This window comes from Littorina saxatilis, linkage group LG17 (assembly GCF_037325665.1).
Source record: "Littorina saxatilis isolate snail1 linkage group LG17, US_GU_Lsax_2.0, whole genome shotgun sequence".
NCBI lineage: Eukaryota > Metazoa > Mollusca > Gastropoda > Littorinimorpha > Littorinidae > Littorina > Littorina saxatilis.
In genome coordinates this window covers 64885195-64909223 of record NC_090261.1, presented here as the reverse complement: position 1 = coordinate 64909223, position 24029 = coordinate 64885195, and the positions used below count along the sequence as shown (strand labels likewise).

The 24029-nt window shown below is 45.5% G+C and overlaps 2 protein-coding genes across 4 annotated transcripts in view; both read right to left on the bottom strand.

Annotated features, from left to right (window-relative positions):
- Positions 1-24029, bottom strand: part of LOC138952160 (synaptotagmin-14-like) — a 136810-nt gene that overhangs the window by 18519 nt on the left and 94262 nt on the right. For all 3 annotated transcript variants that reach the window (XM_070323758.1, XM_070323757.1, XM_070323756.1), the window contains 2 exons: positions 23899-24029; positions 16224-16609 (listed from right to left, as the gene is read on the bottom strand). The exon at positions 23899-24029 is cut by the window's right edge and continues 55 nt beyond it. In XM_070323758.1, the coding sequence (XP_070179859.1) occupies positions 16224-16609; positions 23899-24029 (517 nt within the window). The remainder of the gene's footprint in view (positions 1-16223; positions 16610-23898) is intronic.
- On the bottom strand, positions 5089-6738 carry LOC138952598 (zonadhesin-like). The gene has a single exon (XM_070324290.1). It carries the CDS (start codon positions 6736-6738, stop codon positions 5089-5091), a length of 1650 nt encoding a protein of 549 aa, XP_070180391.1.

Genomic DNA, 24029 nt, shown 5'->3' with positions numbered 1-24029 from the left:
GAGCGTTACCACTCGGCCACCCAGACAAAAATCAAAAGATGCTTGTAGACAAGACTTCATCAGATGCTTCTAGTCAAAAATTCAACACATGCTCATGAACAAGAATTCAACAGAGGCTTGAAGTCAAGACTTCACCAGATCCATGTAGACAAGACTTCAATAGATCCATGTAGACAAGACTTCACCAGATCTATGTAGACAAGACTTCACCAGATCCATGTAGACACGACTTCACCAGATCCATGAAGACAAGACTTCACCAGATCCATGTAGACAAGACGTCACCAGATCCATGAAGACAAGACTTCACCAGATCCATGTAGACACGACTTCACCAGATCCATGTAGACACGACGTCACCAGATCCATGTAGACAAGACTTCACCAGATCCATGTAGACACGACTTCACCAGATCCATGTAGACACGACTTCACCAGATCCATGTAGACAAGACTTCACCAAATCCATGTAGACAAGACTTCACCAGATCCACGTAGACACGACTTCACCAGATCCACGTAGACACGACTTATACAGCTGCTTGAAGACAAGAATTCGACAGATGCTTGTAGACAAGAATTCAACAGATCTTTGTAGACAAAACTTCAAAAGATCCATGCAGACAAGACTTCAACAGATCCATGCAGAAAAGACTTCAACTGATCCATGCAGACAAGACTTCAACAGATCCATGTAGACACGACTTTAACAGACCCTTGAAGACAAGAGAACAACAGACCCTTGAAAAGAAGACAACAACAACATCACATCATCAGTTTCACTCCTCCCACAGCTGAAGCCACCTTGAGGCGTGGATGAGAACTAAGACATTGATTTCAGAGCTGGGCAAGCAGTGATACATCAACCTGCGCTCTATGATGTTCAGCAACCTACACTGTCTTTCTAATCAACTTTTACGCTGTCACACTTCTGCGCCGTACCTTTTCTAGCACGCATTTTACAAATACCTTGTGTTTTCATGTTGGTGTACACAATAATGTAGGCCTCCTCGTCTTTATCCTACATGGAGACCATCCATGTCATGACTAAACCATGCCTTCACACGTGTGTATAACATGTAAATGAGGTCGGGTCAAACTACAGTCTGGCAAGGACCTCAGAAGTAATTTTCCACTGCTCATAATGGTTGGCTGGTCTGTTTTTATTTTTGTATCGTCTCATCAACTGATTATAATGACCAAGTCACATAGACAGATTTCATTCTCAAAACATTTGTTGTTTCTTCTGTAAGAATTGTTAGAGTTTACACGTGACGCTATATTTCCTACTGTGGCGTATGTGGTTTTTGTACTCTATATCGCCTTTGGCGTCCGATATTATATTTTGGAAGAGATGTTACAGAAAACACGTCTTCAATTTTGACACTCCGACTCCGTCTTTGAGAGTGTGAGGTAGAAGGCATGCCATTACAGAATGTAGAATAATGAGAATATAACATTCCCAGCTGTGTGATACCAGTTTTACACTCGTTGTTCGCTCGAATGTCTACATTGGAAAGGGCAACTCGTGTCAACCAAGGATCGCACAGCAAGCCATGTGGTATTCTCGATTTATTCTCTTTTTATCCTCGTAACCGTTATCCATGTTAATCTGTGAAATGTATTTGTTGTAGATGCCGGCGCAGGTAGGGGATGTCAGGTGTGTGTTCAACTTGAAGCGTGTAAGTATTCCGTGTAAAAGCCTGTTTTCTGTGTGTGTGTGTGTGTGTGTGTGTGTGTGTGTGTGTGTGTGTGTGTGTGTGTGTGTGTGTGTGTGTGTGTGTGTTTAGGGAGGGGGGATGTGTGTTACACGATCGTTAACGTTTAGCATCATCTCAAAGACTCACAATCACCCTTTGTGGATTTTGTTTTCTTAGACATGATTTTTCTATCTCCCAAAACATTGACGCAGCTGCCGACCTTTTGGAATCAAACTTCTAGACATATTAACCGTTTGTTATTTCCTGGAATCCATCATCTGACGGCAACGACATGTATACGAATCAGTTAAGTCGAGTATCTGCACTATTTGTTGTAAATCGAAGCTTTAACTAAGTCATAAGTTCGACTGTCCTGTCTTTCTTCTTCTTCCGTCCTGTCTGTATGACAGTAATGGACTCCAGCAAAACAACTCTCAGTCAAAGACACTTTAAAGCTGCGTCTGCTTCCTTGGAATGGGCTAAAAGCCTCCACACTGTTGTTCTTTTTTTAGGCGTGTGGTTAGGGGAGGGAGGGGGGGGGTGTAAATCGGCTCTGCGAAGAAAGACAGGAATTCTCTTGAGGCCCTCATGGCACTTTGCAATCCGCTGCTCGGTCTGACAAGAGCCTGTCTTCAACATGACTGGGCCCTCTATCCAATTCTGAACGAATTCTTATTCTGACAAAAGATCTCGTACGTACGTAATACGTTTTTTTCTCACACAATTCTTTTCACAAATACCTTGCACGAATGATATCTCCAACAAATGACACAAACGTACCCAGGAAACATTGCTCCAAACACGATCCATCCTTAGATCAGTATAGAACAATACGTTAAGGCAAAATCGGTCAACTTCAACAGCAGTTCTCACCGCAAAGCCGCCAGACTCTAACTCTAAAAACTCCGCACATTATTACGGCAAAACGAAACACTCACTAAAACCTCGATCTATTGATATTTGAAGCGGACGAACAACAGTCCTGTCTGTAATTCTTGATTGAGGAACGTCAGCAGTCTTGTTGTTTCGGATTACATCCGCACAATTGTATAAGTCTGCCAACAACGTCGGCCAACAGAGTCCAACTTCTTCAGTTGCTAACACAGTCCTTGATTTTTTGAAGCATCTGTCAACAGTCCCGATCTCCTGGACTTTATACACAGCTCTAAGCATCTGTCAACAGTCCCGACCTCCTGGACTTTATACACAGCTCTAAGCATCTGTCAACAGTCCCGACCTCCTGGACTTTATACACAGCTCTAAGCATCTGTCAACAGTCCCGATCTGCTGGACTTTATACACAGCTCTAAGCATCTGTCAACAGTCCCGACCTCCTGGACTTTATACACAGCTCTAAGCATCTGTCAACAGTCCCGATCTGCTGGACTTTATACACAGCTCTAAGCATCTGTCAACAGTCCCGATCTCCTGGACTATATACACAGCTCTAAGCAGAGCTCCACACAGACGCTTCACATAGAGGGTCCCGGGACCTCCAACTTTACTGTATAGGGGGTCTTTGGACCCCTTCTGGGAAACATTAGAGGGTCCGAAGATCAGCAGATGGACTGCCAACGTTCCAAAATTCAGAATTAATAAAACAAGAAAGGTATGTTATGGGAACGTTTAATTCATGACAAAACAAAGCATCACGTTTGTTGCGTAACGTTTTGTTTTGTCGTAAATTAAACGTACCTTTCTTGTCTTTTGATTTAGAAGATCAGCAGGTCAGCAGGTCAGCAGATCAGCAGGTCAGCAGGTCTGGCGTTCGGAAGGCATGTTCATCGCCGACACATGCTCCCTGGAGCGCTCATGTCGATGTAATGCCGACTTTTTCAGTTCTCTGAGCCCTTCATATAAACTGTATGGTCAAATCGGTTAGATTAACACGGTACATTTTTGTAGGTACAGATCCCGCAGAACATTTTCTGAAAACAGTACGCATGAAAACAGACATGAAGTGCGTCCCAGGACGCGCTCTTTTCGGGTGTAATGCGTCCCGGGACCCCTCCCACGATTTTCTAGTAGGTTTTTTTCGGCCTCAAGTGCGAATAGAAAGCAGGGACGCACAGCCCTGTCTACGTCTTTCCCTCCTGACTGCTCTTAGTCTTGCCGTCAGATCTCTTCTGTCATTCTACGTCACCTTGCGTGGCCGCCATTTTGTGTCCCCTGTGAGTTGACCGCGCTGATGGAAGAGACAGACATCTTCCCTTAATTGTGTGGTCACTAGACATGGCGACTTTGGAGATTAAGTCAAGAGGTCATGTTTACGTTAGATCAATAATAACAGCGGAAAGGGGGATTGTGTTAATGCAAGCTCTGCGTTAGCGTCAAAGGATACAATTTATGGAAAAGTAGACGTGCGTCATTAACTGGGTGTTTGCTTGACTTGGCGAGAATGGTGAGTATCGAAATAGGTCAAGGGATTGGTAACTTACATCTTCCCTGCCAGCGTGTTAATAGCTGATGTGTTTATTCTGTAAGTCTTTTTAAATGTTGGCATATTGCTTACAATAATTATGTTAGTATTGTGTTTGTTGTGTTCTGCACCTTCACTTTAATTTCTTTATGTTCAAGATATTCAAGTTTCTTTTAACGTTGACAATGCCTTCATGTTAGATCTAATAACATCCCCCGAAAGCGGCGTATAGCTGCCTAAATGGCGGGGTTAAAACGGTCATACACGTCAAAATCTATTCGTGCACACACACACACAAAAAACAACCCAGAAGTGCACGTGGGAGTTTCAGCCCATGAACGCTGAAGCAGAAGCAGCAGAAGAAGAAGGAGAAGAAGAAGGAGAAGAAGCAGCAGAAGAAGAAGGAGAAGAAGAAGGGGGAGAAGAAGAAGAATTGAAGAAGAAGATCTAATCTAATAACAGAGGGAAGGGTCAATTGGTTCAAGCTGGTTTTGAACGTTGTAGGACTATATGTGTGGGAGGGGAGCACAGGCTTTAGTGAAGACATTCTTTCTTCTGTCCCCGCGGGCATTTCTGTCACGTTCAGATTCTGCTGCAGCTTCGTCCGCCGGCAATTTGCTCGTCCCCAGGGCAATTTTTTCCTGGACAGGCTTTTGGGGACACAAAAGAAGAAGTTGAAAAGGAAGGGACCACGAAGACAACTTGAACAGATAGTTTTCATTTTTTGAACTAGTGTTTCACAAAAGGCAACGCTACAGAGAATCCATTGTTACAAGTCTGCCATGCGGCCAATGTATCGAATGACTGCAAAGTACTGTGATGCTAATTGAGGGTGAAAACAACAAAACATTGACTATAATGTTGGCATGATGTGTCTCATGTTAAAGGAAGGATCAGAAACCAATCGTTTCTATGTGTATGCGTCATGACCATTGGCATTAAGCAGAGTCATTAATACTGTGTTCCTGGTCAATTTGAGCAGCGATTGACTGACTTGCCGATGGAAACGCATGCTTCCAGCTGTTTGACTGTATTACGGAACAGCAGTTCGTCCTTATATTTGTTCCATGCGCGGATTTCAGTCATTGTGCGGCGTCTTTCAGTCATTGTGCCGCGTCTTTCAGTCATTGTGCTGCGTCTTTCAGTCATTGTGCCGTGTCTTTCAGTCATTGTGCTGCGTCTTTCAGTCATTGTGCCGTGTCTTTCAGTCATTGTGCCGTGTCTTTCAGTCATTGTGCCGCGTCTTTCAGTCATTGTGCCGCGTCTTTCAGTCATTGTGCCGTGTCTTTCAGTCATTGTGCCGTGTCTTTCAGTCATTGTGCCGCGTCTTTCAGTCACTGTGCCGCGTCTTTCAGTCATTGTGCCGTGTCTTTCAGTCACTGTGCCGCGTCTTTCAGTCACTGTGCCGCGTCTTTCAGTCATTGTGCCGCGTCTTTCAGTCATTGTGCTGCGTCTTTCAGTCATTGTGCTGCGTCTTTCAGTCACTGTGCCGCGTCTTTCAGTCATTGTGCCGCGTCTTTCAGTCATTGTGCTGCGTCTTTCAGTCATTGTGCTGCGTCTTTCAGTCACTGTGCCGCGTCTTTCAGTCATTGTGCCGCGTCTTTCAGTCATTGTGCCGCGTCTTTCAGTCATTGTGCCGCGTCTTTCAGTCACTGTGCCGCGTCTTTCAGTCATTGTGTCGCGTCTTTCAGTCATTGTGCCGTGTCTTTCAGTCATTGTGCCGTGTCTTTCAGTCACTGTGCTGCGTCTTTCAGTCACTGTGCCGCGTCTTTCAGTCATTGTGCCGCGTCTTTCAGTCATTGTGCCGTGTCTTTCAGTCACTGTGCCGCGTCTTTCAGTCACTGTGCCGTGTCTTTCAGTCATTGTGCCGCGTCTTTCAGTCACTGTGCCGTGTCTTTCAGTCATTGTGCCGTGTCTTTCAGTCATTGTGCCGCGTCTTTCAGTCACTGTGCCGTGTCTTTCAGTCATTGTGCCGCGTCTTTCAGTCACTGTGCCGCGTCTTTCAGTCATTGTGCCGCGTCTTTCAGTCACTGTGCCGTGTCTTTCAGTCACTGTGCCGTGTCTTTCAGTCACTGTGCCGTGTCTTTCAGTCACTGTGCCGTGTCTTTCAGTCACTGTGCCGTGTCTTTCAGTCATTGTGCCGCGTCTTTCAGTCATTGTGCCGTGTCTTTCAGTCATTGTGCCGCGTCTTTCAGTCACTGTGCCGCGTCTTTCAGTCATTGTGCCGCGTCTTTCAGTCACTGTGCCGTGTCTTTCAGTCACTGTGCCGTGTCTTTCAGTCATTGTGCTGCGTCTTTCAGTCATTGTGCCGCGTCTTTCAGTCATTGTGCCGTGTCTTTCAGTCACTGTGCCGCGTCTTTCAGTCACTGTGCTGCGTCTTTCAGTCATTGTGCCGCGTCTTTCAGTCATTGTGCCGTGTCTTTCAGTCATTGTGCCGTGTCTTTCAGTCATTGTGCCGCGTCTTTCAGTCATTGTGCCGTGTCTTTCAGTCATTGTGCCGTGTCTTTCAGTCATTGTGCCGCGTCTTTCAGTCATTGTGCCGCGTCTTTCAGTCATTGTGCCGCGTCTTTCAGTCACTGTGCCGCGTCTTTCAGTCACTGTGCCGCGTCTTTCAGTCATTGTGCCGCGTCTTTAGCTCTCAGTAACCAGTAGCTTTCTCCAGGTATCACTCAAGAGAAGTGCTATAGGTTTGGTTCGCAGAAGTCCTTTTCCCCTCATAATCACAGCCTACACAGGTATTCACATCCTACACAGGTATTCACAGGTAATCACAGCCTACACAGGTATTCAAATCAATCTTCTTCCTGATAGTACCGTATACGTAGCGTTTGACGAACTCATGCATTAAACCTTATGGTACTAACACCTATCGCCCTCCTCGAGTCACAAAGCACATTTAAGAACATGTTTCCATTCTCAGTGTTGTCTTGTTTCTCAAACTCTATAATATCATGATCTCAGAAGCATCCGTTCAGCACTGCACATCTCTGTGAAAGCTATTCTTTTCATTTGTTTCCCTTGAGCTTTTCATCAACTTGCTTAGCCCATTGGTCTCCTCGATCCAGTCACACACAACCACCTCACTTACACAAATAACTCCTTCAAAAATATTGAAAGTCGAAACTGGTGAAAAACGGAGAAACCTAAGAAAAGTCACACACCAAAGACCAAAGCGTACACGTGGTGTAGATCTGTATAGGCAGCAAAGTAAAGAGATGTAGAACTATATAGACAGCAAAGCTAAGCTAAGCCAAGACGAGACTGATTGCACAGTGGCGACGCGATGTCTCGGGCAGAGAAGATAATTAGCATTCGTGGAGAGCGGGCAAAAAAGCAGTAGTGGCAGGAAGCCGCCACGACCAGAGACTGGAAGGGCTAATCTGGGAGCATTATGGTACTGCCGTCCGACACCGCCAAATGCTACCTTCTACCATGAACACAGGCTCCTCTGATGCACGCTAAATGCTCCCTTCTACCATCAACATGGTTCCTCTTATGTTCGTTAATTACTACCTTCTACCATAACTACAGACTTGATAATAGACAATACCTTCTACCATAAACATAGGTTGTTAATTAAATTCCCCTTTCTGCTAGAAACATAGGCTTTTCAATGTAATTGTATACTCCCTTCCACCATAAACATAGGTTGTACACTAAATACTACTATCTTTCCAGAATCTATTACTCACTTCTACCTTAAAACATAGGCTGTACAGTAAGTTCTACATTCTACCATAAACATAGGCTTTACACTTAATATCCCCGTCTACCAGAAACATAGGCTTTACACTCAATGCTCCCTTCTACCAGAAACATAGGCTTTACACCCAATACTCCCTTCTACCAGAAACATAGGCTTTACACTCAATGCTCCCTTCTACCAGAAACATAGGCTTTACACTCAATGCTCCCTTCTACCAGAAACATAGGCTTTACACTCAATACTCCCTTCTACCAGAAACATAGGCTTTACACCCAATACTCCCTTCTACCAGAAACATAGGCTTTACACCCAATACTCCCTTCTACCAGAAACATAGGCTTTACACTAAATACCCCTTCTACCAGAAACATAGGCTTTACACTAAATACCCCTTCTACCAGAAACATAGGCTTTACACTTAATGCTCCCTTCTACCAGAAACATAGGCTTTACACTCAATACTCCCTTAGCCTTCTACCAGAAACATAGGCTTTACACTCAATACTCCCTTCTACCAGAAACATAGGCTTTACACCCAATACTCCCTTCTACCAGAAAAATAGGCTTTACACTTAATGCTCCCTTCTACCAGAAACATAGGCTTTACACTTAATGCTCCCTTCTACCAGAAACATAGGCTTTACACTTAATGCTCCCTTCTACCAGAAACATAGGCTTTACACTCAATACTCCCTTCTACCAGAAACATAGGCTTTACACTCAATACTCCCTTCTACCAGAAACATAGGCTTTACACTAAATACCCCTTCTACCAGAAACATAGGCTTTACACTAAATACCCCTTCTACCAGAAACATAGGCTTTACACTTAATGCTCCCTTCTACCAGAAACATAGGCTTTACACTCAATACTCCCTTCTACCAGAAACATAGGCTTTACACTCAATACTCCCTTCTACCAGAAACATAGGCTTTACACTCAATACTCCCTTCTACCAGAAACAAAGGCTTTACACTTAATGCTCCCTTCTACCAGAAACATGGGCTTTACACTAAATACCCCTTCTTCCAGAAACATGGGCTTTACACTAAATACCCCTTCTACCAGAAACATAGGCTTTACACTAAATACCCCTTCTACCAGAAACATAGGCTTTACACTAAATACCCCTTCTACCAGAAACATAGGCTTTACACTCAATACTCCCTTCTACCAGAAACATAGGCTTTACACTCAATACTCCCTTCTACCAGAAACATAGGCTTTACACTAAATACCCCTTCTACCAGAAACATAGGCTTTACACTAAATACCCCTTCTACCAGAAACATAGGCTTTACACTCAATACTCCCTTCTACCAGAAACATAGGCTTTACACTTAATACTCCCTTCTACCAGAAACATAGGCTTTACACTTAATACTCCCTTCTACCAGAAACATAGGCTTTACACTTAATACTCCCTTCTACCAGAAACATAGGCTTTACACTCAATACTCCCTTCTACCATAACTATAGACTCCTCTGACCACTGTAGCACTTCTCCCGTACAGGCTGTTCCAAGTCTCGGATCTGGTGGTCATGAAACGGACCGTTTTGTTCTGACAGAAAGAGAACCCATAACGTCAAAAGGTGGAACCAAGTGACAAAGGATGAGCAAAGCGCTCTGTAAGAGAAACATCCTGACCGTTATGTCCAGCTCCAGCAGCCTGGAGTGTTATGAGGAGGCTGTAGAATCTAATATGCTGAGAGTCAAGGCTTCATGCCGTCAGCTGCTACTGTAGAGGCATACTCACAATGAAATAATGATGTAGAGTTATGAAGAGACAGGAAGCCAACCTTGACATTCATATCCCCAGCTCAATACGTGCTGGGGGAAAAGAGCACCAGTAATGAGAGTATTGTCGTGAAATATTGAAGCCAACCTTGCATTACCACCGCGTTACCGCGTCGGCAAGGTCAACAATGTACAGGCAGTCTTCCTGCTAAGCGGACCAATGCACACACTCACAATACTGTGGACCAATGCACACACTCACAATACTGTGGACCAATGCACACACTCACAATACTGTGGACCAATGCACACACTCACAATACTGTGGACCAACGCACACACTCACAATACTGTGGACCAATGCACACACTCACAATACTGTGGACCATGCACACACTCACAATACTGTGGACCAATGCACACACTCACAATACTGTGGACCAACGCACACACTCACAATACTGTGGACCAATGCACACACTCACAATACTGTGGACCATGCACACACTCACAATACTGTGGACCAATGCACACACTCACAATACTGTGGACCCATACATTATAATACCAGTCATAACAAAACCCAGGCAGAAGCTTTTGAATTCAGATCTTTGTGATAAGGTTGTTTATTCTAACACCATGTATATTACCACAAATTCCATTGCTTCGCCTTATTGAGCAAATAGATTGATTGCATATGAGTTAGTGTATATACGGTGGAACAGATAACACCGACCCCCCGAAAATCAAATTCCCCAAAGCAAGATTCCCCTCATAAAAATCGACAAAATATCAGCTAAGTCCGAACACGCTTTGCATGTAGGTGGAAAGAAACAAGCAATTTTCTATCCAAGCAGTCAGGGTGTGTTACCTATCTTGTCTAACAATGATGCTATGGCATGACAAACAGTGTAGGTGTGTTACCTGTCTTGTCTAACAATGATGGCATGGCATGACAAACAGTGTAGGTGTGTTACCTGTCTTGTCTAACAATGATGGCATGGCATGACAAACAGTGTAGGTGTGTTACCTGTCTTGTCTAACAATGATGGCATGGCATGACAAACAGTGTAGGTGTGTTACCTGTCTTGCCTAACAATGATGCTATGGCATGACAAACAGTGTAGGTGTGTTACCTGTCTTGTCTAACAATGATGCTATGGCATGACAAACAGTGTAGGTGTGTTACCTGTCTTGTCTAACAATGATGCTATGGCATGACAAACAGTGTAGGTGTGTTACCTGTCTTGTCTAACAATGATGCTATGGCATGACAAACAGTGTAGGTGTGTTACCTGTCTTGTCTAACAATGATGCTATGGCATGACAAACAGTGTAGGTGTGTTACCTGTCTTGTCTAACAATGATGCTATGGCATGACAAACAGTGTAGGTGTGTTACCTATTTTGTCTAACAATGATGGCATGGCATGACAAACAGTGTAGGTGTGTTACCTATTTTGTCTAACAATGATGGCATGGCATGACAAACAGTGTAGGTGTGTTACCTATTGTGTCTAACAATGATGCTATGGCATGACAAACAGTGTAGGTGTGTTACCTATTTTGTCTAACAATGATGGCATGGCATGACAAACAGTGTAGGTGTGTTACCTATTTTGTCTAACAATGATGGCATGGCATGACAAACAGTGTAGGTGTGTTACCTGTTTTGTCTAACAATGATGGCATGGCATGACAAACAGTGTAGGTGTGTTACCTATTGTGTCTAACAATGATGCTATGGCATGACAAACAGTGTAGGTGTGTTACCTGTCTTGTCTAACAATGATGCTATGGCATGACAAACAGTGTAGGTGTGTTACCTATTTTGTCTAACAATGATGCTATGGCATGACAAACAGTGTAGGTGTGTTACCTATTGTGTCTAACAATGATGCTATGGCATGACAAACAGTGTAGGTGTGTTACCTATCTTGTCTAACAATGATGCTATGGCATGACAAACAGTGTAGGTGTCATTCTTTTCAGAAGCCACCAAAGGCGGACTGACCACAAAGATGTGCAATCGAACGTATTTTTGCCTTTTATGACAGGTAGCAAGAAAAGCAAAATGACAGTCATGTGTTACACGCTTCTCACAACATGTGCCAAGGGAGCTGAAGGCCGGAGCTGGCATGGCTGAGTGATTAGCCTGTGTTCGCATGTGTTAGCTCATTGACACAGCGCCTTCTCGACACAGTCAAAGTTCAAGGACATCACAAGCATGGACTTTGCATGTAACGCCCGTCACACTCTTTTTCTAATAGCCTTATCTCTCCGATGCACAACAGCGAATCCGTGCGGTGTGAACGGAATCCAGAGCAACACACACTATACGATCACACTGGTATCCTGCCACCACCATTTAACGCAATCTGAGAGCCATGGCGTCATGTTAAAAAGAGCTCTGTCGTGGCATCGTTGCGTGTCTGGGTCTGGTTACAAACGGCGAGCCGTGGACAATGCTTAGCAATTTGCTCGGCTCTGCAAAATACGTAAATGCATAATTATGCACTTTTCCTTGAAGAGAACATTATCACACTTCAAACTCAACAAAAGATGCAGAAAATTGCTCCGAGCTGATTTTTCCCGCAAAACACTCTGAATTGTGCCCTGCACCACACAGAACTGACACAATAAGTCGCGTCACACATTTTGAATCACGCAACAGCTCCACAACGGTCACATGCTGCGCAGTCCGTGCGCGTCCAATGCATCCAGCACGCACATCCACCGAATCAAATGACACAGCTTACTGTTTCCTATGGCCAATCGCTGTGTAGACATTGATTTTAACAATCCCTATTTCGTGCGAACACCTCTTTAAATCAGCCGAGAACGAATCGAAGCAGTGCATCCTGGCAATGCTCGCACACTAACACAGCGCTCCGTGCAGGAGACACTTCGTCAAGCCATCAGCCACCAGCACAGACACCATCCCACTCAATTCTCTGCCCTCTGTTCCCTGACAGGAAGACGATGCTGGAGTCGCCTCCCCTGGCGAGCCCCAGGCAAACAAACCGCGCGTACTGCGCATGACAATGGGCTTGTTCCTGTGCTCTCCTCTCTTCACCAGATCTGAAGACCAGCGCGAGCGTATGTAATGTCGCCGCGTTTGTTCCGCTTTGCTTTCTGCTAATTTGATGTTCATAGACTGAAGGAATTTTGTGTTTATGGTCTCATTTATTTTGCAGAGCCGAGCAAATTGCTAAGCATTGTCCACGGCTCGCCGTTTGTAACCAGACCCAGACACGCAACGATGCCACGACAGAGCTGTTTTTAACATGACGCCATGGCTCTCAGATTGCGTTACATGGAAAATAATGAGGTCCATCGCATTGTGTGTCTGGTCGATGCCATGACGGCTCTCGGATGACACGAGTGGGGCGCATTAATATTTTACTTCCTTCCCCACGTAGCTTGGCCAGGTTTAAACTGAAGTCTTCTTCGCTGTGAAGTATCCGTTTCGTCCGATACATCATTTCCCCCACACTGCGTGACTGAACTTACAGACCCCAGGAAACGTTATCTCTTCAAAAACAAGGACTTTTCCGCAGCTCCGTGAACATGTCATGATTTTATGTAAATATGATGGTTTTTTTAAACCATTGCATCAGAGCAAATATCGAGCCATCTTACGCGCAATTTACGCAGCACACCCGGCCAACTAATGATATGTTTGAACTAGTTATATGTCATATGTATCATATTTAAATGTCAAGCAATGAGATGCTAGTACACACAAGTTCATGCCTAACTTCTTGTCCAGTCAAATCGTACATTTCCTTTGAAGCAGCCTTATAATGCAATGATGGCCACGACATCGGCTTTGAAGCAACCTTATAATGCAATGATGGTCACGACATCGGCTTTGAAGCAGCCTTATAATGCAATGATGGTCACGACATCGGCTTTGAAGCAGCCTTATAATGCAATGATGGTCACGACATCGGCTTTGAAGCAGCCTTATAATGCAATGATGGTCACGACATCGGCTTTGAAGCAGCCTTATAATGCAATGATGGTCACGACATCGGCTTTGAAGCAGCCTTATAATGCAATGATGGTCACGACATCGGCTTTGAAGCAGCCTTATAATGCAATGATGGTCACGACATCGGCTTTGAAGCAGCCTTATAATGCAATGATGGTCACGACATCGGCTTTGAAGAAGCCTTATAATGCAATGATGGTCACGACATCGGCTTTGAAGCAGCCTTATAATGCAATGATGGTCACGACATCGGCTTGATGGTCACGACATCGGCTTTCACACGCAATTCTGGACACATCACACGAACTGTGATTCAAACAACAAGTGTTCAGCCACAGTAAAAATAACAAGTGTTCAGCCCCAGTAAAAACAACAAGTGTTCAGCCCCAGTAAAAACAACAAGTGTTCAGCCCCAGTAAAAACAACAAGTGTTCAGCCCCAGTAAAAACAACAGATACGCAATAATCGCAACCGCGCGCAAAGTGCAAGTGTCTCTTACTGAAACAGAAAGGCCGTTTGAAACCCACGGAAGATTTGCTGGGAACACTCATTACCCCCACAAGCCCCCCCTTCTGCGGTATTCGACAGCGGCAGCTGCTTGTGTTGTAGAGCCCAGGAAATGTCTGTCTGCCCGGTGTTACACCGGAATGTCCGCCCTGTGTGCTCTATAGCTACATCTCTGCATTGTGCACTTTAAAACATCTCAATTTCAAGCGGAAAAATACTCTCGCACCTATGCATGCGCGTGCACACAGGCACGTGTGGAGTCTCATACACACACACACACACACACACACACACACACACACACACACACACATGTATGTGCGCGCGGGTATTTTCTAAATTTCATCAAAACAAAATTCTGCAAGACAAACCAACAGGCCGTACTGTTCTCTCACAAACAGACAGACAGACAGACAGACAAACAGACAAACAGATAAACAGACAGACAGACAGACAGACAGTAAGACAGACAGACAGACAGGCAGACAGATACAAATATACACTTTTCAGCAGATAAGCATCTCAACGAGCCGAACAATAAACGCTTTTAGAGAAGGAGGCACTCATCAGTTATACTGACACACACGGATATAAGAGACATGTATCCGAGTGGTCATCCTACACTACAGGATATAAGAGACATGTATCCGAGTGGTCATCCTACACTACAGGATATAAGAGACATGTATCCGAGTGGTCATCCTACACTACAGGATATAACAGACATGTATCCGAGTGGTCATCCTACACTACAACCATCCACAGCCATTACCACGATGCTTTAGCCTCATTCACACCTTTATGTCGGCCCTGCAAGCTTATCAAATCCGAAGCAGGCAGAAAATACATGTATCAATACCTTGCAACAGGCCTTTCAGCCGCCTCAGCCCACATCTTATCGACTGTGTAAGGCGTTGCAAAAGGGTAAAGCGGGTTTCATTTCAGCTAGTCCAAAACCAAAGAGACTGCCAACGTTCCAAAATTCAGAATCAAAATTCAGAATCAAAAAACCTACCTTTCTTATTTTTTGATTCATTGATGAACTTGCCAAATAATCAATGCTTTCCTAAAAAAAAATGGTTGGAACGATTGCTGAAAGTTAGATATTTATTGCTAAAATTAGATATTCACGACAAAAAGCCCAGGGTTCCACACCACGTAGAATCAAACACTGTGCCCATTGTAGTTTCTTTGGTAGAATTAAGGGTATAATACCCTTTGACCCTCCAAATCACGTACGAGATGCTCTCTGAAGAGGTATAAATACGTAACTGTTTTCTTCCAAAGAGGTAAAAAAACGTATGAGTCAAACGCTGAAAGGCCTTTGCTAGTTTACAAGCAACAGCACGCAGGCCGCCTGCTCCACTATTACTGAGACCACTAAAGTACACGCCGTGTTCGTGCCACTCCTCTGTCGACACTGACACGCCGTGAAGCAGAGGTTGCCTCCCTTCAGTGTCCTCAAACTGCGCGATATCTTTAAACTGATCATCTCGATGGCACTGTTCGCTTTAGCCTATCCGGTGCTGTCGCCTGCTCAAAAAATGCCTCGCAAAACGAAAGAACAAAAAAATGACATTTCATGGATACACCGATTGTCACTCATACCCTGTGAAAAATCTGGAAGGGGTATAGAAACCCTTTACTTTTTTCCTGAAAGGGTATGAATACCCTTGACTTTTGGGGTTGTGTGGAACCTTAGCCATAAACTTTGAAAGAGCAAGCGAGGCAGAAAGTGGTTGAACGTGGACCTTGGTTGCCAAGTAACAATGATGACAGAATGGCAAGGATAAGTCACCTACAGACATCGTTGGCAGAAGGGGAGAAGCTCTCTTAATTGCAAATCACACTCGAAGCCTCTCCTTAATCAGCAGGCACTGTACTGCATTGACCACAGGAGAGGTAGAAACGAGGTTCTGGTATTCTGTTTAGGTAACTGATCTGGCGTAGAACATCGTAGTCACTTGCAGAAAAACTGGACGTTCTGAAATAAAACACTGCTTAAAAGCACAACGTCTAAAGTGGCTCCAATAAACACATACACATAAACACACACACTGCCACCAATACCGCCACCACCACCACCACAACCACAACACCACCACCACCAACAACAAGATGAACAAGTAAAGCACCAAAAAGAAAAGTGTACTCACATCGTTGGCGGACATGAGGTCGGTGTGGAGCCCCTGTTGACTGCCGGACAGCGAGCCAGAGATGGCCAGGTCCGGGTTGAAGGCTCGGTTTTCATACGTCGTCCCGTTCCCCTCTCCTCCCGCCCCGCTGGTCCGGCCCGCCCCCGAGCCCCTCGCTTCCGACGCCGCTCTGTCCGGGACCGCTGTGGTGTCACCGGCGATGGAGCGGGGGACGAGGGGGGACTCTGCCCCCTGGGGGGTGTCCTGACCCTGCTGACCCGTGTGCGACACGCGCTCCATGTCCTCCGACCCGCTGCTGTCGTTACCATGGACACGTCCCTCCTCCGCCAACTTCGCTCCGTCATCGCGTGACTTCTGCCCTGTCTTGTCTGTCTTGTCTGTCTTGTCTGCACACACAGAAACGGGCAGGATGCTGCTGAATGTTGTCATCAAAAAATCGTGTATGTAAACATAGTCATACATTTTGCTGAATGACTTATGTCAAAATAAATGACATAAATTATGTGGCTCCCGGTCCCCTGTCTTGTTTACAAACAGACTGGTCATATCCATAGATAATGTATGTTGCACGATGAATGTTGAGGAGAGAAGTGGGGGGGGGGGGGGCACCGGGAGACATACGGAGAGTCAGACACAAATGGCACAGGAGGGCGAAAGACACAGTTACAGGGACACACAAAGAAGACAGGAGAAGACTGCACGTGTCAGGAAAACATTCAGCAAGTCTGCCACTGACCCCTCTGCTGGCTCGTAAATCCAAGGCCGTATTATTGTGACGAGATTTATCATACCGCAACTAGCACTCCCTCGACAGCTGGGTGTATAAAGAGGAGAACCAGGGCCTCGATGGCAGCCTTGGTCGTCAAACATTGAACATTGGCCTGACCACTCTGCCTGCATGCACGATGATGCCACTATTAATAATGAAACAATAAAACATTGACCGTCCCTTTGTTGAGACCAAACAAGGCTTGTCAATGGCGTTATTTATGATGAACAATTCACCTCCACGCTAACTACCTTGTTGACAGTCAACACGGCGACACCGTGCGTTGAAGCATCTGACATGAAACAATTCCAACATGACTCTGACAGCCATTTGCTCAAAAAGCTGTCAACAGCATGGTCATACAAAAATAATATACCTTCGTGGGTTTGGAGATGATTTGGGCTACCTCAGGGTAGAGGAAACCTTGTTCTCTACCCAAGCAGGCTTTCGGAAAAAAACACCCAATGTGACGACCATGCAATTTTGAATGTGTAAATGTACATTTAGCAACAAGGTCCGCGTTACAAAACCTTCCTAAGTCAGACAAATGCCGAGAAAGTATGAGACTAATCTGATGTCTATATGTCAGTGACAACGCTATTAAAACCTGACTTAAAAGGTCAGGACATATGTGACCCTCCACCACGAAATGAGTCGCATGTCACCTTTGCATGATTTTCATATTTTTACATTTTCCTAAAGAGTTTTTTATGCTCTATCCAGTGGTGAAAACCGTTTTAGAAAAGAGCGAAATTGTTTGAGTTATAAGCCTGTGACTAAGGTGACCCTCACACTGTTACCAGACACTCCCCGGACTTATATTAAGCCTAGCGCAGAACCGCGCGAGGTGACATGCGACTCATTTCGTGGTGGAGGGTCACATATTTGAGAATGGAAGCTAGGGACAAGAAAGCATGTGTAAAATGGAAAACGATCCTACTTCTGTTTGTCGGGAGCTTCTATTCCACTCTTGTTACCTGCTGAAGTTTCAACATCGACCTTAAACTACCCCCTTCCCCCTCCCAATCTACATGTAGGACTGGGCAGCGTAGTGACGTCATGCGTTCTTGTCCTTTCTGACGTCAGAGTCCCGTGGCGTGTTATATACAGTTTTTTTCATTGCAGTCCCTAATAGGCAATGAACCTGTGGGACAGGAACCATCATCAAGTGTACATGATGTTGCATGCTTTAGGTGGAAGGTAAAACCAACCCCATGGCGTGACGCAAAGCCTTGGACAGTAGTGGCAATAACGGCAAAGCAAAGTGGAGCCAAACTACCACAGTTATCCCGTGGCACGACAGTCTTTTCTAAATGCGTCTGGAAAGAGCCCATCTGTTGCCGTAAGAACGAGGGACAGAGAAAGGGGAGCACCAGTAGATTGACAATCACTGTGATTTAACAGCACGTGCTGCAATCATTCCCAGCCTGAACACGACGAGTTGCTCTCACGCTCATAACCCTTCTGCTTTTAACTAGGAACTGTTCTCAGTGCACACAGGGTGCCTGACTCAGCACAACACTGGCAACAATGACTGCTTTCTTCTTCTTCTTCTTCTTCTTCTTCTTCTTCTTCTTCTTCTTCTTCTTCTTCTTCTTCTTCTTCTTCTTCCTGTTATTGGATTGTTAGTTTTTTCGTTTTGTTGTTGTTGTTGTTGTTATTTTAGTTTTTCGAAGACTTTACAGTAAATTTAGAAATGGAAGGAGTAGATTGGACCAAGCAAATGAATTATAAAAGGAAATCACAAAACAGAACAAGCTCCCTCCATGGCACTAAAACAATGGGCGCTACGGGGGGTAGTAGGGTCGGGGTAGCTGGCGTGAGGAAACAAAAGAGAGCATTAGAAATAATGATAGCGCGTTGACGAAAAACCATAAATGTAATCGAATATTTTTGACCTTCAAAGGGTGATTTAGATTTAGATCTCAAAAGTTCAAAGAGTACCTTGATGCTGAAAGGTCCCTCTTCCGTATTGAACACGGCATGCATCATATGTTTCACCCTACTTGACGTACACTACCGGGCGTTGACCTGTGCTGCCTCATCCGGGACATTGGGACTGATGCACAAAGGTCAAGGTGTGTCTACACGTGACCTGACGGCGATGGAGGACACATGCCAAGCCTCCCATTGGACACACGAAGTTGAAATGTCCCTCCATCCGTCAGTCAAAGAGTGCCTAAGACAATTTTCGCATTGAAAACAAATGTATCTCTTGCGAAAAATTGTTGTAGTCCCATTAGTGGCAGAAAGAGTGAGCAAGACGAAGAGTGTGGGGGGAGGGGGTGGGGGTGGGAGCGAGTAAAGAGAGAGTGTAAGGAAGCGAGAGAGAGAGAGAGAGAGAGAGGGAGAGAGAGAGAGAGAGAGGGAGAGAGGGAGAGAAAGAGAGCGACGGAGAGAGGGAGACAGAGAGAGAGAGAGAGGGAGAAAGAGAGAGGGAGAGAGAGAGAGAGAGAGAGAGATAGAGAGCGCGCGAGAGTGAGAGCTAGAGAGGGAGGGATGATCCAAATATAAGCCTACGTCTGATGACAGACAGAAAACCCTGACTCTAAGGGTCTGTTGCTTAGTAACAAAGTATCAGAACAGACCGATTCATCATCCGCGCCCCGCCTGAACAAGCCGAGCATCTCAGCTAATCTTGCTGACAATCTGTGCTTCACTGCATTACCTCCACATCTAGCAGATCATTACCGCCACATATATCACAACGACGACCGCGAGATGAGAGCTGTCCATGGGAAGATACTCTCCGAACTCTGTGCAAGCTTTCATAGTCACCAAGCGTTCACAGTCACCAAGCGTTCACAGTCACCAAGCGTTCACAGTCACCAAGCGTTCACAGTCACCAAGCGTTCACAGTCACCAAGCGTTCACAGTCACCAAGCGTTCACAGTCACCAAGCGTTCACAGTCACCAAGCGTTCACAGTCACCAAGCGTTCACAGTCACCAAGCGTTCACAGTCACCAAGCTTTCATAGTCACCAAGCGTTCACAGTCACCAAGCTTTCATAGTCACCAAGCGTTCACAGTCACCAAGCGTTCACAGTCACTGTCGCTAGTTCCTCTTCTGGTTGTTGCAGGAAGGCTTCCACTGAGCTAGAGGGGATTCAGACTGAGAGTGGAAAATCCATTTCGGTATCACGAGGACTGTAATTATCGTGTAGTGAAATGTAGAGGGTCTGAGCAAAAGATATCTCTCTCTCTCTCTCTCTCTCTCTCTCTCTCTCTCTCTCTCTCTCTCTCTCTCTCTCTCTCTCCACCTCCTCTCTCTCTCTCTCTCTCTCTCTCTCTCTCTCTCTCTCTCTCTCTCTCTCTCTCTCTCTCTCTCTCTCTCTCTTCTCTCTCTCAAAACAGAGAATAAGATCGATGCTGAATCGGGTTCGTATGACCCCCTCACCCGGTATCGGAGGATGACTGCCTAAACGGCGGGGGGAAACGGCCATATACATACGCTTGTACGTCGGAGTCGCAGCCAACGAACGCGGAAGAAAAAGAAGTATGCCACTCCCCCTCCTTCCCCTGGGTTCTTTAGAGAAGAAACATCAACAACCAACCAACCAACCAACCATCTCTCTCTCTCTCTCCCTCTCTCTCTATCTCTCTTCCTCTCTCTCTCTCTCTCTCTCTCTCTCTCTCTGTCTGTCCGTCCGTCCGTCTGTCTGTCTGTCTGTCTGTCTGTCTGTGTGTCTCTCTCTCTCTGTCTGTCTGTCTGTCTGTCTGTCTGTCTGTCTGTCTCTCCCTCTCTGTGTATCTCTCTCTTTGTATCTCTCTCTCTCTCTCTCTCTCTCTCTCTCTCTCTCGTTCTCTTGCTCTCGCCTTCCCCTCCTTCTCTCAAACCCATGTTTATTTCTGGAGCGATCCTTACTCCTAAGAGGCAAATCCGATCAGTGTTCCCTTATGAAAACAATCTGATGCAAAAGATTCTCTCTCTCTCTCTCTCTCTCTCTCTCTCTCTCTCTCTCTCTCTCTCTCTCTCTCTCTCTCTCTCTCTCTCTCTCTCTCTCGTTCTCTTGCTCTCGCCTTCCCCTCCTTCTCTCAAACCCATGTTTATTTCTGGAGCGATCCTTACTCCTAAGAGGCAAATCCGATCAGTGTTCCCTTATGAAAACAATCTGATGCAAAAGATTCTCTCTCTCTCTCTCTCTCTCTCTCTCTCTCTCTCTCTCTCTCTCTCTCTCTCTCTCTCTCTCTCTCAAGATAATTTCTAAAGACGCAGCGAATATCAATAACGAGGTCTTGTCCAGCCAATCGGATCCTATGGCCGAGACATATTGTGTCACTGTCAGGCTTAGCCATAATCTGTCCCCAGCGTGACTGCCATACAAAAAGCGGTCCCTGATACCAACGTCCAACAATCTTCAAGACAGCTTAGAAAACGAGCAGCGTCCAGACGGGAATCTGTAATAGCGGAGATCTGGACACACACATCTCTTCGGAGCGGAAGGCATACAAAACGTGGGTCTCAAAATACCACAAGCCCTAAAGAAAATTATTACAATGGGAGATTGTTTTCAACCGGGTTTCTTTTCTCTGCTTCTGACGTGAGCCAATCCCTCACACACAGACGACGCAATACAGCAAGGATTGTGTGCAAGAGACACTCGTGTCCAGAGGAAACCCGTACATTCAATTAATGTTGTTGCTTGCCTGCTTTCCTCCCTAAGGGGGGATATCAACAATAGTTCTGTTGTCCTTCCTATGAAGTAATTTACACTCTTTATGAGAGGAGTAGAATATTCTTTTGTCTTCTGACATTAAAAAAATCCAGCAGTCTCCATAACACAATGGCAGATCTCTCTCTCTCTCTCTCTCTCTCTCTCTCTCTCTCTCTCTCTCTCTCTCTCTCTCTCTCTCCCATCCCTCTCTCTCTCTCTCTCTCTCTCTCTCTCTCTCTCTCTCTCTCTCTCTCTCTCTCTCTCTCTCTCGGTCTCTCTAGCTCTCTCTATCTGAGTTGTGAAAACGGTCGTACAGTGTAATGATGGATGGCTAAAAGCCTAGTTCTGGCGGGTACTGGAATAAACAATTTAGAGTCAGCCAGATTTACCTGTGTGTAAGCACCAATCAAAGTGAGATCCTATCACAATAAACGGGCGAGAAACAAAGCAAAAGAAGTGGAGAAAATAGAAGCCTTACATTTCTGCAGAACAGCACATAATGGACTATTTATCTTTTCATTTGTGCGCTAGGGGCAGGAAAGCACTAGACATGGGCAATAACTCTGCAGATGGGCAATAACTCCGCCCAATGAATGCCTTACGACAGATGGGTTGTCTTGGTTTCCATGGCTACCAACGTCAATACCGGCAAATGAGCATGACAGGCCGCATTACTCTAAACGACATTAGTTAGGCTAGAACTGGAGCAATGAGACGGGGGTGGGAGGGGTGGGGGGGTGGGGGGGGGGGGCAAGTCGAAGGAGAAAGCGATAGAGTGATGGAGAGGAGTTGGCTGACCTACGTTGGTCTGAAGGTTAAGATAAAAATGTGTGTCTCCCTGTGTGTGTCTTTGTCTAAATGCCATCATCATTATCATCATCAATATATCATCTCCTCATCAGCGCCATCATCATCATCATCATCATCATCATCATCATCATCATCATCATCATCATCATCATTAGTGTCCTCAATATTGTTTTAATCGTGATGACCTTCTCCTTCTGTAGGGAAGAGACAGGATTAAATGAATGTTGGGATGACATCTATTAAAGTTCACCACCATTTTCCTTCACTTGCAAGAAACTGACATGCCCTTGTATAAGTGTACTTCTTTAATTTGACCAGGAAACAACATTTCAGTCTCGGGTGATTATCACACACATCTCCTTCATCATCAAGACCTGCTTTTTCCACCTACGACGCATCGCCTCCATCCGTCGCTACCTCACCCACGACGCCTGTGTCAAGCTGGTTGTCTCCCTCATCTTCAGTCGTCTGGACTACTGCAACTCCCTTCTGGCTGGCCTCCCCGCCTCATCCATCCATGGCCTACAACGAGTCCAGAACGCTGCTGCCAGGCTGACGTTGAGGAAGACGAAGCGAGACCACATCACCCCCCTACTTCGCTCCTTGCACTGGCTCCCTGTCAACACCCGAATCTCCTACAAACTGTCCACTCTGGTCTACAAGTGTCTCAACGACTCTGCTCCCGAGTACCTTCAATCCTCCCTAGACCCGTACACCCAGCCCTCCGACCGTCCCCTTCGTTCTGCTGCTGACCCACTCCGCCTTCACATCCCTCGCTCGAAACTCGCATCTGCTGGTCACCCTCCGCGGGCCCCTCCGTCTGGAACTCCCTGCCGCTTGAGCTTCGCCAGAGCCCCTCTCTTGACGCGTTCAAGAGTAGGTTGAAGACTCAGTTCTTCCCGTAGCTGGCTGCGACTTTCATGTTCGACGTGATGTGTTGTGCCCCAAAAGACATTCTTGTGCTGTGCTCTGTGAGAGGTGTTTTCTTTGTGCTTAATATTATTTTGTTTGGACCTGGCGATTGATGTGTACATTGTTGTTAAACAGTTGTTTGTTGTATGTTTATCAGGGTTTGCTAGTGTGTGATAGGGTTCGTGTCCGTCTGTAGATGTTAGTTTCTTTGTTAGTCCTGTGTTGACAACTCTTCGACAAGCGCTTAGAACTGTACCCACGGAATACGCGCTATATAAGCTTCATATTGATTGATTGATTGAAATCTGAGGTCGGGAGTACTCTGAAGTCGTTAAACAGGACTAATGAAGACTTCATGTAATGAGCAAGAAGCCATTTATTTATTTCTTAATTTGTTTACTTCTTTTATCGCTGTGTATGTTGGGTGTGCTTGGCTAGAGTGAATGGGGTGAAAACCGCATCTGTCAAAACGAATTCCCAAGCTTGGGCAATAAAATACTCTGTATTCTGTATTCTGTATTCAACTGACCTTGAGGTGACCTTTTGTCCTCTGACTTGGCGCTCTTGGTACTCCTGGCGCTCCTGGCACTCCTGGCGGTGCGAGCACTCCTGACACTGCCCCGTACACTCCCTGACGACTTGAGGCCCTGGTAGTGCTTC